The sequence below is a fragment of the Mobula hypostoma genome, chromosome 15, assembly GCF_963921235.1.
Source record: "Mobula hypostoma chromosome 15, sMobHyp1.1, whole genome shotgun sequence".
NCBI classification, from domain to species: Eukaryota; Metazoa; Chordata; class Chondrichthyes; order Myliobatiformes; family Myliobatidae; genus Mobula; species Mobula hypostoma.
In genome coordinates this window covers 52363353-52377783 of record NC_086111.1, presented here as the reverse complement: position 1 = coordinate 52377783, position 14431 = coordinate 52363353, and the positions used below count along the sequence as shown (strand labels likewise).

The window sequence follows — 14431 nt, the reverse complement described above, 5'->3', positions numbered from 1 at the left end:
TGTTGAGGAAGCAGGGAGTATGCAGAAGGACCTAGACCTGTGCTGGTGTTGGAGAGGATCCAGAAAAGATTCATGAGAATGATTCTGGGAATGTACAGATTAATGTACGAAGAGCATTTGATGGCTCTGGGCCTGTACATGCTGGAGTTTAGAAGCATGAGGGGCACCTCATTTAAACCTGTAGAATATTGAAAGGCCTAGATAGAGTGGACATGGAGAGGATGTTTCCGAAAGTGGGGGAATCTAGAACCAGAGGACACCACCTCAGATTACAAGGATACCCCTTTAGAACGGAGATGAGGAGCACTTTTTTTGCCAGAGAATGGTGAATCTGTGCAATTCTTTGCTACAAATAGCTGTGGAGGCCAAGTCATTGGATTTATTTAAAGCATAGGTTGATAGGTTCTTGATTAGTAAGAGTGTCAAAGGTTACGGGGAGAAGGCAGGAGAATGAGGTTGAGAGGTATAATAAATCACCCATGATAGATTGTCAGAGCAGACTCGATGGGCTAAATGGCCTGATTCTGCTATGTTTTAAGGCCTTATTTCTCACAGCTGAATGTCTAGACCCAGGAATTACAAACTCAAAGTAATGACATGACCATAGAAATAAGAAATTTCTTCATCCAGATTGTAAGGAATCTTGATTTATCAACCCAGAAGGAGACTGGGGACTGAGTTATTGAGGTTGTGCAAGATAGACCACAAAAGACTTTCAGATATAAGGAACCAAGGTAGATAGAGTTAGTACAGGGGTTTTGAGGCAAAAGATCATCCACAACTATACTGAATGTCACAGCAGGCTGAATGACTACCTTCTGCTTTTTACGTTCTGGAACCATTATTGGCCTGGCTTAAAAAGGCTGTGTAGAGAGCACCTTTATTGTTATATAAATAAATCCATTTGCATTTTCTGCCAGCATCCTTACAACCAATAGAATGACAGCAGAGCATTGGTTCAGTATCTTAAACAGAAATTGCTATTGGTAAGGCTAAGTTTAGCAGCTTCAAAAAACTCTTAATGACCTTTAATCAAATCATATTTTTATTTATAGGCATCCATTAGTCTCCTGAGACCATGGATTTGTGCCTTGGAAGGTTTCCAGGGCGCCGGCCTGGGCAAAGTTGTATGGAAGACCGGCAGTTGCCCATGCTGCAAGTCTCCCCTCTCCACGCCACCGATGTTTCCAAGGGAAGGGCACTAGGGCCGATACAGCTTGGCACCAGTGTCGTCGCCGAGCAATGTGTGGTTAAGTGCCTTGCTCAAGGACACAACACACTGCCTCAGCTGAGGCTCCAACTAGCAACCTTCAGATCACTAGACCGACACCTTAACCACTTGGCCACACACCAACACATTAAGTTCACATTAAGTTCAACAAAAAAGGTTAGTTGATGATACTGTACCTAATCTGCCAAAACAGTAATACTAGTTTGTCATTTACGAATGCCGATTCAATCAATATAGAACCAAAATATGATCAGAAATTTAAAACTTTCTCAAAGAGTACCTTCTCATTGCTATTTCAGAAATCCTCCTTCTTTCTAACAACAGCTGCACCTTTTTAACATGCCAATGTGGTAAACACAATTAGGCTGAATCACAGATGTGATGTCATTCCACTGAGAATTTACAAATGCAATTTAACTCATTAAGCAAGCCGATCGTTAAATTCAAAGTCTCTTCCATTAGTTTTCTCTCCTTAATCATTTTCTCTGAAATCTGTCTCCTCCCAGTTTATGGATTCCATTCTGACGGGAGCTGATGCCCACCCCTAGCTTATCCAAGCAGCAACTTCTTCCCAGGCACACGTTAGGATAAACAATTCATTAGTACATTGAAACATGCAGGTTGTGTACTAAATCTTGCAGGCAAAGCCATGAAATCTGCCGAGAGGGGAATAAGACTGAAGCGTTCACATCGCACACCTGTGAGATCTCCAATCACCCCAATGCCAATAATTAGCCTCGCTCTATCTTGAGAGTTGCAGATCTCTTGAAAGCAGTCCTTTTATCTTTAATTACTCCAGTTCTCCCCCTCCACCCATCACAGAAAATAGCTTTTATCTTTTCCTGCGATTTCTCCTGGTTCAGGATCAGAATCAGGCTTAATGATTCGTGAAATTTGTTGTCCTTGCAGCCACAATACAATATAATATATAATAATAGAGAAAAATAAACTGTGAATTACAATAAGTGTGTGTGTATAAATGTATGGCAGAGGGGAAGAAGCCATTCCTGAATCGTTGAGTGTGATGCCTTTAATTCTTAAATAGTGTTAGACTTGTAAACTCTCCCTGTTTCAATGAGGTCAACTATGCTCCTCTTTCCTTAGATGCTGCCTGGCTAGTTTAGCATTTTCATTATTTACTGATTTATTTCAGACTTTCAGCATCCATGGTATTACTTTAATACAGTTATATTTGCTGAGATTTTCTGCTGTATCCTATTCCTGTTTTACAGGAAACAGAGAAAATTATCTTCCACCCAACCAGCTCTGATGAAATAGCAGATTGAGAAAAAGCAGTCACCTTAGGGACTAACCTAAGGGAATAGCATTGTCATTAGGTGATGCTCACTCACAATGACATCATTACAGGAGACAGAATGGGAGGAGGTATAGTCGAGGAAGCTGCGGGTTTATAGGGAATGCCAGGGGCAAGTCCATCTCCTGGAATGGAGACGCAGAAAGATCCAGAAAAGGAAACGTGACAAAGATGGTTCAAGTTCATTTCAGAGCCAGCTGAAAGTTGGCAGCAAACTGGCGAGTTCTACGCTAGTGCAGGAGGTAGCATTGATGCATTTGTCAATGCAACAGAGGGAGCAATAGGATTAGATCAAGGATTGTCCCATGTGGCCAATGAATGACATTTACAGCTAAGGGCCATGCAAGTACCCATAGCTACCCTTTGATCTGTAGAAAGCAGAGATTCAATGAAGGACTTTTCATATTCTGCTGAGATAGCTTACAACTGATTGGTGCAAATATTTACACCTTTGCTGCTCTTCCCCATCTCACACTCATCTCCAGCAAGTTTTCTTCTCCTTGTGTTCGTACCTCCCGCACCTGGTTCCATTTTTCCATCTGGTTCCACCCTGCATCTGCCATCTACTTTCCCACACTGCTCCTTTTCCAACCTTTCCCCCACCCCCACTATTTGTACTGCTATGTATCAGCAATATTTCTTGTTCCCTCTCGGTCAGATGCAGGCTCTCAAGCCGAAATGTCAACTTAATGTGTTTTGCTTCCACGGATGCTAATTGATCCACTGAGTTCTCCCAGTGTTGTGTTATTTTTACCACCCCACTTGTTCCCATGTCTGTTAGCTTCGCCCTTCTCAACTCTGGGATTAATCATACACTTTCCACCCACGGACAAGCAAAACAACTATAAACTGCGCTCCACTGTACATAAACTGTTTGAAACAGTGAGGGAACTTCATTGGTTGCATTTGACAACATTTACTCAGATCCTCAAAAGGAAAAAAAACTGCTACATTTTTTGTTTTGATACAGGTATATTAAACAGAATTTATCTAATTTATGGAGAATGGAATCAGAACCAAATCTTTCATCTCTAAAACCAGACTGCATTTTTTAAAAAAATCAAGATATAAACATTAAATTCTACCTGTTAGTATTCCACTGTTATCTGTGCTAGAATTATCCATTCCATTTTGACCAAAATACTAATATAAATCTTCAAGCACAAGGTTGTAGTCGAAATTGAATATATTCAAGAAGCTTTTAACACAAAATTTCCATTTATTTCCACATTTGGAAGCAATAAATTTATTTCATCACAACTTTTTTAAAAAAAGTAGTTTTGAGTGTTTATACATGTTTCACCAGAAGCCTTAATGCCAAGATTATATTGCAAGAGTTCGTTTTCTGAGACTGTCAGTAATCATAGCCTAAATAAGAAAAAGCAAACTTCATAAGTTCAGACAAAATCTGTAACTTATTATTTTCCCTCTGAGCACTGAACATCTGACTTAGAGTGTGTCATAATAATTAACATCATAAACTCCAATGCATGACTGCTGTGCACACGTCTTCTCCCAGGAAAGAGTAGACAAACACAGCATAGGAAATTAACTCAACTACAAGTACTCTTGTACAGAGACATGCAGCTGAAACCAAGCACAAAGACAATAAATCCCTCTCCACATCCTTTACAAGCTCGGGAACAAGACCAAACAAAACTGGTTCAAACCTTAAGCACACACAAGTAGGCTAGTGTCAGGCAGCTCATACAAATTGAATGAGAATGAGGCAATTTTGGGATCAATCATCAGATAATAATCGCGACAAGACGGCGGCGCACTCCATTGCAGTGGCCTCTCCAGGTCCAACAAACGTGGCAATTGTTTGTCTTCAATGTTTTTTCTTGTGATTGCAAGACCCTGTATGAGATCAGCAACACAAAACACCGCAGGTCTGTTTCATTGGGAAGTCCGACGGAGGGAAAGCTGCATAGACCAGCGCCCTCACGCTGCAGCGTCGCCTGTTATAGCCACCCAGAGGAGAAGGTGCCAGAGGTGGTGTGGGGGAAGAACAGAGGCACAGTGGGCATGCTGGAATCCATACTAGGTTGGGGACCGACTCCCCTGTCAGTGCTATTCTCCAGCGTTCACTCCCTGGAAGACAGACTGGACTGCCTTCGTCTGGGGCTGACCCAGTGCGAGATGAGGAACTGCTCCGCGCTTGTTCTTACAGAAATGTGCTCCAAGACAATGTCACGTGCACATTCAATCCTCAGGACATGCCATCCAGGGACTTATGCCAATATTGTTTGTGACTACTTGTGCTATCACAACCAAATGTGCTGTGTGTGTCCGAATGTACTCTGTTTTGCACCTTGGCCCCAGAAGAACAGTTTCCTTTGCTGTATATATGTGTATGGTTGAATAACAAATAAAACTTAAACTCAAACTTAAACGTTTCTGATTTCTGATTGAGTAACTTGTCCTGTGAGTGTAAAAAGAAAATGCAAGCCGTTGACGTACAACCTCGTCATGGTCTGGAGGCTTGTGTGCCTCAATGACCCAGAGAACTATGCTGGCTGGAGTCAGGGCTTTCTGCTTTGGCTCTTGGTAAGGTCACCCATGCCAAACAGGTCAAAGGGTAGAGGCCAGACAAAGCGTGGTCCACTGGTCCTTCAGATTTGGGGGTTCAGCTCAGGGCTAACAACCCTGACTGGTCAAAACTCTGGTTAGGCCACACTTGGAGTACTGTGTCCAGTTCTGGTCACCTCACTATAGGAAGGATGTGGAAGCATTGGAAAGGGTACAGAGGAGATTTACCAGGATGCTGCCTGGTTTAGAGAGTATGAATTATGATCAGAGATTAAGGGAGCTAGGACTTTACTCTTTGGAGAGAAGGAGGATGAGAGGACACATGATAGAGGTATATAAGATATTAAGAGGAATAGACAGAGCGGACAGCCAGTGCCTCTTTCCCAGGGCACCACTGCTCAATACAAGAGGACATGGCTTTAAGGTAAGGGGTGGGAAGTTCAAGGGGGATATTAGCGGAAGGTTTTTTACTCAGAGAGTGGTTGGTGCGTGGAATGCACTGCCTGAGTCAGCGATGGAGGCAGATACACTAGTGAAATTTAAGAGACTACTAGACAGGTGTATGGAGGAATTTAATGTGGGGGGTTATATGGGAGGCAGGGTTTAAGGGTGGGCACAGCATTGTGGGCTGAAGGGCGTGTACTGTGCTGTACTATTCTATGTTCTATGTTCAAACAAATACTGTTACGGAAACAGCAGTGAAGAATGCTCCTATATCTGTGTGCGACGGTACCCCGAGTTTCCATCCGGGACTGAGATGGCTGACAATAGTGAAAACTGAAAGGCAGCTATTGGCATGATGAAGGAAGCCCTGAACATTGCCTAGACCAAGATCAAAATTGGCCAAGGGCACACAGAGACTGCTGCGCTAAATGCCAGTGTAGTAAGGATTGACCACAACTGGCTTCTCAACAAAGGAGACAAAATGTAACAGTGCAGGTACTTATAAGGCATTGTTCCTTATGTAAAATTACACTTTTCATTTCAAGTATAGAATTTGACTACAAGGAATTCCAGCTTCTCCCCCCACCCATTCCTCCCCAAAATATAACTGCAGAGGTGGGAGGCATAATCCACAGGCGCTTCTGATTAGAGATGCATAGATATGTCTGGAGCCAGGTATGCCAAGTCCACCCAGGTGAAAGATGGTGAGAAGTGCTTGGGCAATACCATTACGGGCTGCAGAGAGGTTAAGGCAGACCTGGAGGGAGAGGCCAACTTTAACTTTAATCAGGATCTAGCAGGCGGGGGAGACCCGATTAGAGGAATTGAAATATGAAGCTCTGGGTAAGACGGGCCATGAACTTGGGAGGCCACAACACGTTCAAAGAAAGATTGCAGATTGAGCATTCATTGGCAACTCAAGGTTTTATTTTAAAGCTGGGCAACATCAATAGACTTGAGGTAAAGGAGGGCTGTATACGAGGAGAAACAAGTTATCAGTTAATATGGAAGAGTTCGGAGGGAAAGCAGCTGGTCAGCAGTCTAGATCTGAAGAAGCCCAGGTGGATCTACTGGACAGGAGTGGCACGGTAGCGTAGTGGTTAGCACAATACAGGCGACCTGGAGTCAATTCCTGGTGCTGCCTGTAAGGAGTTTGTACGCTCTCCCCGTGACCACGTGGGTTTCCTCTGGGTACCAGCTGGTAGGTTAATTGGTTATTGTAAATTGTCCCAGGGTGAAATCTGGGGGTTGCTGGGTGGCGCGGCTCAAAGGGCTGGAAGGGCCTGTTTCACACTACATCCCAGTAAATATATAAACAAGAGATCAAGTCAGAAGGATGCAAGTGGAAATAGGAGAGCCCCTGGGGGCTGGGGGAGCAGAAATTTGCTCTTCCAGAACAGAGGAAGAAGCCAGACTCAAACACACACTCAACATTTTAGGAACAGCTTTTTGCCCTCCGCCAGATTTCTCAATGGACCACAGAACCATGATCACTGCCTCACTTGTTTGCACTTTTTAAAAATGTTCTTATTGTAACGTATCAGCTTTTAAATGTATTGCTGCCGCAAAACAACAAATTTCATGAAGTATGACAGTGATAATAAACCTAATTCTGATGTGACAATCTTAATGGAAAAGGTCCTCGGAACAAATCGCCGGAGCATTATCAGATATTTCTGAGCAGAGCAGGTGGAAATTGGTTTATAATGATGATCTGCAAAAGCAGACATGCTTCCAAGGTTCCATTCCATCCTTCAACTATTCTTCTATATTCTTCCTGCTGATAAAATTCCCATTTACAACATCCATTTCTGTAGTTCCTTACCATTGGAGTCTGTCCTCTACTGAACACACGGCTACAAATTATTATCTAAAGCAGTTCTTCATGCTGCTCAGTCCCTATAATCCTTTCACTTCACCTAGAACTCTCTCTCCTTCCTTGACTACAGAGCAGAACTATTTTTCCAGCTTATCAAGGAGGAAATCTGAGTGCTGAATACCGAGAAAGTATTTTCTTTCACGCAACCGAGATAAAAGCAAATTATTCATCTATTAGACGATGACATTTTACAGATTAAGCACAAGGCAATTTTCCTCACACCTTCGTACAATGTAGCATGCCATTTGGCTTACCAAGCCAAAGCTAGTTCTCATAGAAATCCCATCAAGCCACTTCTTTTTCCATGGTCAATTAATTATTTACGGAGTCTCTTGCCACTCATCTATATAATTAACTATAGGAAGTTGCCCCTTAATTTAGTATTCAATATGTTTTTTTCCCGAAAATGCAGAAACAGAGAAGACTACACGTAGAGACAGCACCAGAGGTCAGAGTCAAGCACAGGTGGTTGAAACTGAGGCAATGACAGACTCGACTTCTCCCCTTCCTTCCCATCCTGAACAAGAGTCTCGGCCTGAAACATTGACTGTTTACTCTTTTCCATAGATGCTGCCTGGCCTGCTGAGTTCCTCCAGCATTTTGCGTATGTTGCTTTGGATCTCCAGCATTTGCAGATTTTCTCGGGTCAATGACACCACCTACTGCGTCACGCAACCCAAACAAGTCCTTGGCTGTTCATTGCAATTAAAATAATATAGTTTCAACAGTCCCAGTACAGATATATTCCAGTAATCAAAACTGATGAAACCTTCAAAAATATTCCCAAAATATAAAGTTGGCAGCTTCTGCAAGGATTTCCCTGCCAACACAAGGAAATTAAATTTTATGCCTAGCTATTGTATTCTTGCAAGTTCTTGGCCAGAATTTATTATACCATTGAATTTTGCCAAGATCAACATATCAGCTTTGCCTCAAACCAGACATAATAACCAGTACATCTCTTTTATTTATTTATTGAGATACAGCACGGAATAGGCCCGTCTTGCACTTTGAGCTGTGCCGCCCAGCAATCCTCCAATTTAACTCTAGCCTATTCACGGGACAATTTACAATGACCAATTAACCTCCCAGCTAGCACGTCTTTGGATTGTGGGAGGAAACCCATGCGGTCATGGGGAGAATGTACAAACTCCTTATGGGCAGTGGCGGGAATTGAACCTGTGTCGCTGGTACTGTAAAGCGTCGTGCTAACCACTATGCTACCATGCTGCCAATGAGTCACTGAAACTTTGCTACCGTTGGAAGTTCCCACCTATTTCAAAAGGGCAACAATGATACCAGTGCCCAAGAAGAACAGTGTGAGCTGCCTTATCAACTATCATCCAGTAGCATGTTCGTCTACAGTGATGAAGTGCTTTGAGAGGTTGGTCATGGCTAGAATCAGCTCCTGCCTGAGCAAACAACTGGGCCCACTACAACTGGCCTATTGCCACAATAGGTCTACAGAGGACACAATCACATTGTCTCCCCTGGATCACCTGGACAATACAATGTCAGGATGCTGTTTATTGACTACAGCTCAGTGTTTAACACAATCATTCCTACAGTCCTGATCGAAAAGCTACAGAACCTGGATCTCTGCACCTCGATCTTTGACTTCCTAACTGAAAGACCACAATCCGTGTGGATTGGAAATAACATCTCCACCTCGCTGACAACCAACACTGGTGCACCTCAGGATGTGGGCTTAGCCCACTGCTCTACTCTCTCTACACCCATGACTGTGCGACTAGGCACAGCCCAAATGCCATCTATAGATTTGCTGATGATACAACCAATATTGGCAGAATCTCAGATGGTGACAAGAGGGTGTACAGGAACGAGATATACCAGCTAGTTGAGTTGTGTCACAGCAACAACCTTGTACTCAATGCCAGTAAAACCAAAGACCTGACTGTGGATTTCAGAAAGGGTAAGACGAGGGAACACACACCAGTCCTCATAGAGGGGTCAGAAGTAGAGAGGAAGAGCAATTTCAAGTTTCTGAGCGTTAATATCTCCGTGGACCTAACCTGGTCCCAACATAACGAAGCACTTATAAAGAAGGCAAGACTGCTGCCATATTTCATTTGGAGTTTAAGGAGATTTGGTATGCTACCTAAACACTCACAAATTTCTATAGATGTTCCATGGAGAGCATTCTGACTGACTGCATCACCATCTGATTGGAGGAGGGGAATGGCAGTGGCTACTGCACAGGGTCGAAGTAAGTGGCAGAGTTGTAAAATTAGTCAGCTCTATCATGGGTACCCAACTCTCTAGTATCCAAGACATCTTCAAGGAGTGGCACCTCAAAAAGTTCCACTATTAAGGACCCCACCACCCAGGACATGCCCTCTTCTCATTGTTACCATCAGGAAGGAGGTACAAAAGCTAAAGGAACACATTCAACAATTCAGAAACAGCTTCTTCCCCTCTGCCATCCGATTTCTGAATGGACATTTATAGGCATTCGTTAGTCTCATGAGACCATGGATTTGCGTCTTGGAAGGTTTCCAGGGAGCAGGCCTGAGCAAGGTTGTATGGAAGATTGGCAGTTGCCCATGCTGCGTCTCCCCTCTCCACGCCACCGACGTTGTCCAAGGGAAGGGCACTCGGGCCGATACAGCTTGGCACCGGTGTCGTCACAGAGCAATGTGTGGTTAAGTACCTTGCTCAAGGACACAATACACTGCCTCAGCTGAGGCTCGAACTAGTGATCTTCAGATCACTAGACCAATGCCTTAACCACTTAGCCATCCTTCAATACTACCTCATGGCTTTTTTTAAATTTCTGTTTTTGCACTACTTATTTAACTTAACTATTTTATATATATTTACTGTAATTCACAGCTTTTTCCTTATATTAGCATGTATTGGATTGTACTGCTGCTGCAAAGTTAACAAATTTCATGACATATGCTGGTGATATTAAACCCGATTCTGATCAGAATATATAAAAAAGTTACAATCCAATACCAGGTAGAAATTATTAATTTCAATCCATTCACAATTTTGGAAAAAATAAGGCAATATGGTCCGGTGATTTGTTCTGACTAAAGATCAATATTCAGAAAGATTAAGCCTCTCTATACATGTGGTACCTGCCTTAATTGTTTGCAGTATGTCCTAATTTTAGATTGGGGTTCCAACGTTTGCAGCATTTTGCAATTGGTGATTGACATTACTCTTCAATTTCCTTTACATTCAAACCAATTTTTTAAAGTATTCTTTCAACCTGGCACTAGCAATCTAATAAACAATTAAATTTTACATTCAATACTACATTTGTCCATTTAGTAAGATCAATTGACTAAACACAGGTTCATTTTAGAAGTGCCTTGGATTTTTAAATGGAAGATTCTTAGTAGAAACTTGCAATTTGTTCTAATAATCATCTTTTCTGAGAAGTACAATTTTGCACCATGAGCAGATGAAGGAGAAGAAACTGGTCTTTACATAGTGTCATTTGTGGTTACAGGCCATCACAAAGCATGTTACAGCCACATGAAGAACAGTCAATGTTGTAGGGAGCAGCACCATGTTTATGTAATATGGTTATAATTACTCACTATGAAGTAGGCTCCAGTTCTTCTTTAAAATGGTGCTACTTAAATATTTTACATCCTTCAAACTCACACCATTCTGAGCCCAAAGAGCTACCAACCCATATTCCTTCTAACTTGACAATATCTATTTTTATGACGTTGACTATAATATTATTGAATCTATACCAGTGAAAACACTTACTCCACTATCTGCAGCATCTGGTCACCACTGTGTTGCCACTGCAAATGCGCTGTCATCACTTCTGGGAATGTGACCTTTAGTCACAGTACTGTCCACAGAATCAGTATCAAAATCAAATTTAGTATCACAAGCCTATGTCTGTGGAAGTTGTTATCTTTGTGGCAGCAGTACAAAGAACTACATGATAAATAAATAGAGGGAAAAGTCCAAATTACAGGAAGTACATCTATTAAATGAAAAGGAAAGGTATGTCGCATCCAGAGTTTCTCCGGATAGTGGACGATTTTCCTCCACGCCTCTCTGAAGTAGTGGGGAACCGCATACGAGGCAAGTTACAGCAGTGGTTTCCAAAGAGATCACCAGCTTGTACCTGATGCAAAGCGTGCAGGGGAGCCGGCTGAATTCGAACTCGGGACCTTCCGTCCCGAAGTCCGGCACTGATGCCACTACGCCACCAGCCAGGTCAGTCTATTAAATAGTTAAGTTAAAATAAGTACAGTAGTGCAAAAAAAATGTAGTGAGGTTGTGTTCATGGTTCAATGTCCATTTAAAATTCGGATGGCAGATGGAAAGAAGCTGTTCCTGAAGCGCTGAGTGTGTGGCTTCAGGCTTCTGTGCAGGCTACAGCACAGGATCCAAGTAAGCTGCAGAGTTGTAAAATCATCACGGGTACCGGCCTCATTCGTATCCAAGACATCCTCAAGGAGCGATGCCTCAGTAAGATCCATTATTAAGGACCCCCACCACCCAGGACATGCCCTCTTCCCATTTTTACCATCAGGAAGGAGGTACACACTCAGCGAGTTAGGAACAGCTTCTTCCCCATTGACGTCCAATTTCTGAATGGACATTGGACTCATTTACACTACCTCACTACTTTTATTTTTAAATTTCTATTTTCGCACTACTTATCTTAAATTTACTCTTTTCCATAGATGCTGCCGGGTCTGCAGAGTTGCTCCCGCATTTTGTACGTGTTGCTTGGATTTCCAGCAACAGGCCAACACCGAGATTTCATTATAATCTGCAATGAGTGGACCTACATCATTCGTGTGCCTAGTACCAGGCTCCAAGCCTAGCATTTTACTCGGAACTACATCACAGCAAAAAAATAAACTTTCTGGGAGGACTGGGGAAAATATTTCAAGAGCAGTTTCACAGCTACATTGGGAAAAAAAATTAACCTTCCCAACCAATTCGTGGGAATCCCCAGCCCATGACCACTGAGAATAGGGAAGGTACAGCCAAGGCGGTACTGAACGGAGTCTCTTCCAGCAAAGGCCAAGTCAAAACAGGAGCCAAGTCAAATCCACCGTGTGACCGTCCCGTCAGACCCGCCTCTCCCCCACCCCGGACAGTGAATGAAGATCCTGTACAGGTCGTATCAAAAACTTCACAACCCACAGCCATGTGGAAGCAAATCAATTTTTACTCTTGACAGAATGCATAATAGAAAGGAAGCCATACTAGCTAAAGCTTCGTTCTCCGTTTGTAGTAGCCGTCCCATCACAGTATTGTGACCTTAGGCAAAGTGTCATAGCGAGTGCGAGTTAGATTTTTAGACGCCCTTTTATCTCGTTATGATTAATACAAGTTAATTTTAGAAGGATCAGAATCAGGCTTATTATCACCGGCATGTGAAGTGAAATTTGTTAACTTTAATATATTGGTCTTCCTCAATAAGCAGTATTCACTTCCTCTTGCCCTCCAGATATCTTTGACAAACATTGCTTTTGGCGTCTCCCAGTTAAAGCGTCACCAATTCTGCCCTTTCTGTGACCTTTGCATTTCGACTCTAGTCAGGTGTGAAAGCAAGCCAGAGTCGTCACGCCAAACCGCGGGCGTCCTTGATGCTTAACACAAGACGCGGTCCCTTTAACGGAGAGAGGCGGGGTAACCATGTGTTTCGGTACGGCACAAAGTACATGAAATATAAACGAAAAGCAACACTCTCGGGTCTGTAGAAACAAACTCGAGTAAACTATTTCCGATATTGAATTTTCCAGTTTAAAACGATGCAGTTACATGGAACATAAATCTGTTCCTGATGGAATCGGCCAAACGACTAAATTTCAACTACCAGTGACTATTAGTTAAACCCCAGCCAGTGTCCGCATGATGCCATTCCCCGGTCCGGGCGGGTCTTATGATACAGGCGGAGTGCAGCTGATCACTGGGTTGGAGCAGCCCTCCCGTCATCACCCGAAATCCCACAGCCTCACTGCGGGATGGCCGCACTCCGCCCTGACAGGTAGAGTCACTGAGCTGCCGTCTAATACATGACACGAAGATCGAGAGAACTACCTGGCAATGGCATGCTTCGAGTTTACAGTTTGCATGTGGTGGGTCGTAGAGCGGGTCCGTCGGCAACTCCGATAATCCCCGGGGGCTTCAGCGACACCGACTCTGCTTTCGCCGCACTCCGGCCGCTAGCACGCGCAAACTTCCGACGAGACCGCGGCGCCGTGTTTTCGCCAACTTTCCCCTTTCCCGAGGCTGCGGCGAGCCCGCGCCTCGGTATTGGTCCGACGCCCCGTCTCCCCGCCCCCCGCCGATCTTCATTCATATTCCCAACACAACCTGATCCCACCACGGTCCGGAACTGTGCAGCAAACACAAGCAAGTTCCCCGCAAAACCAGCAAGACCGGGAAAACGGTACCCGTGATAGAAGTGAAACCCCCACGTCGGGCAATAAAGTAATTTATCCAGAAAGATGCACTGAGTGGAGGGGAGTTGAATATTATGCAAATTACTTGCATAAAATTATCTGTCACCTTCAGTGCGGTATGGTTTGATTTGCAGGGCAATTAGCCAATCGCCTTCTTCCTGGTTGAGACTGGCGTTGTCACTTTAATATCATTACCGCTACTCATACTAATTACCTTTTCAATCACCCAGGACTGCCTGGAAGACCCTGTACTGCGGGATTATCTGCAATAATCCGTACTAGGTAATATCAAATACAGACAGTCCTCAATCGAGCCTTGAAACAGGAATTTCTGAATCTGGGGATGGGTTAAAATTGGTGATCTTGCAAACTTAATAAAGCACTGTAAAGTGGGACTGGGATGGAGAATTAAAGTGACAAGCATCTGAAAGCATAGGTTCACGCTTTTAGACCGAACAGCATCGTAGCACTGAATGCAGAGGAGACAATGAAGCTCGGAGCAGATTATCAGTAATGTGGAATGTAAACCATATTGATTCATAACAGAGCCAATAAATGGAGTGTAATTAGGGCCTCAGTGTGGTGGGTGTTGGCCTGAGACAGGATGCTGA

At 43.4% G+C, this 14431-nt stretch overlaps 1 protein-coding gene across 2 annotated transcripts in view; it reads right to left on the bottom strand.

Annotated features, from left to right (window-relative positions):
* arhgef3 (Rho guanine nucleotide exchange factor (GEF) 3) overlaps nucleotides 1-14083 on the bottom strand; it is a 267167-nt gene extending 253084 nt beyond the window's left edge. Inside the window, exon 1 of one of the 2 annotated variants that reach the window (XM_063068059.1) lies at nucleotides 13456-14083. In XM_063068059.1, coding sequence (XP_062924129.1) covers nucleotides 13456-13490 — 35 coding nt within the window. In that variant the 5' untranslated portion in view covers nucleotides 13491-14083. The remainder of the gene's footprint in view (nucleotides 1-13455) is intronic. The other variant, XM_063068058.1, reaches the window with a different exon arrangement.
* Between the last annotated feature and the right edge of the window lie 348 nt (nucleotides 14084-14431).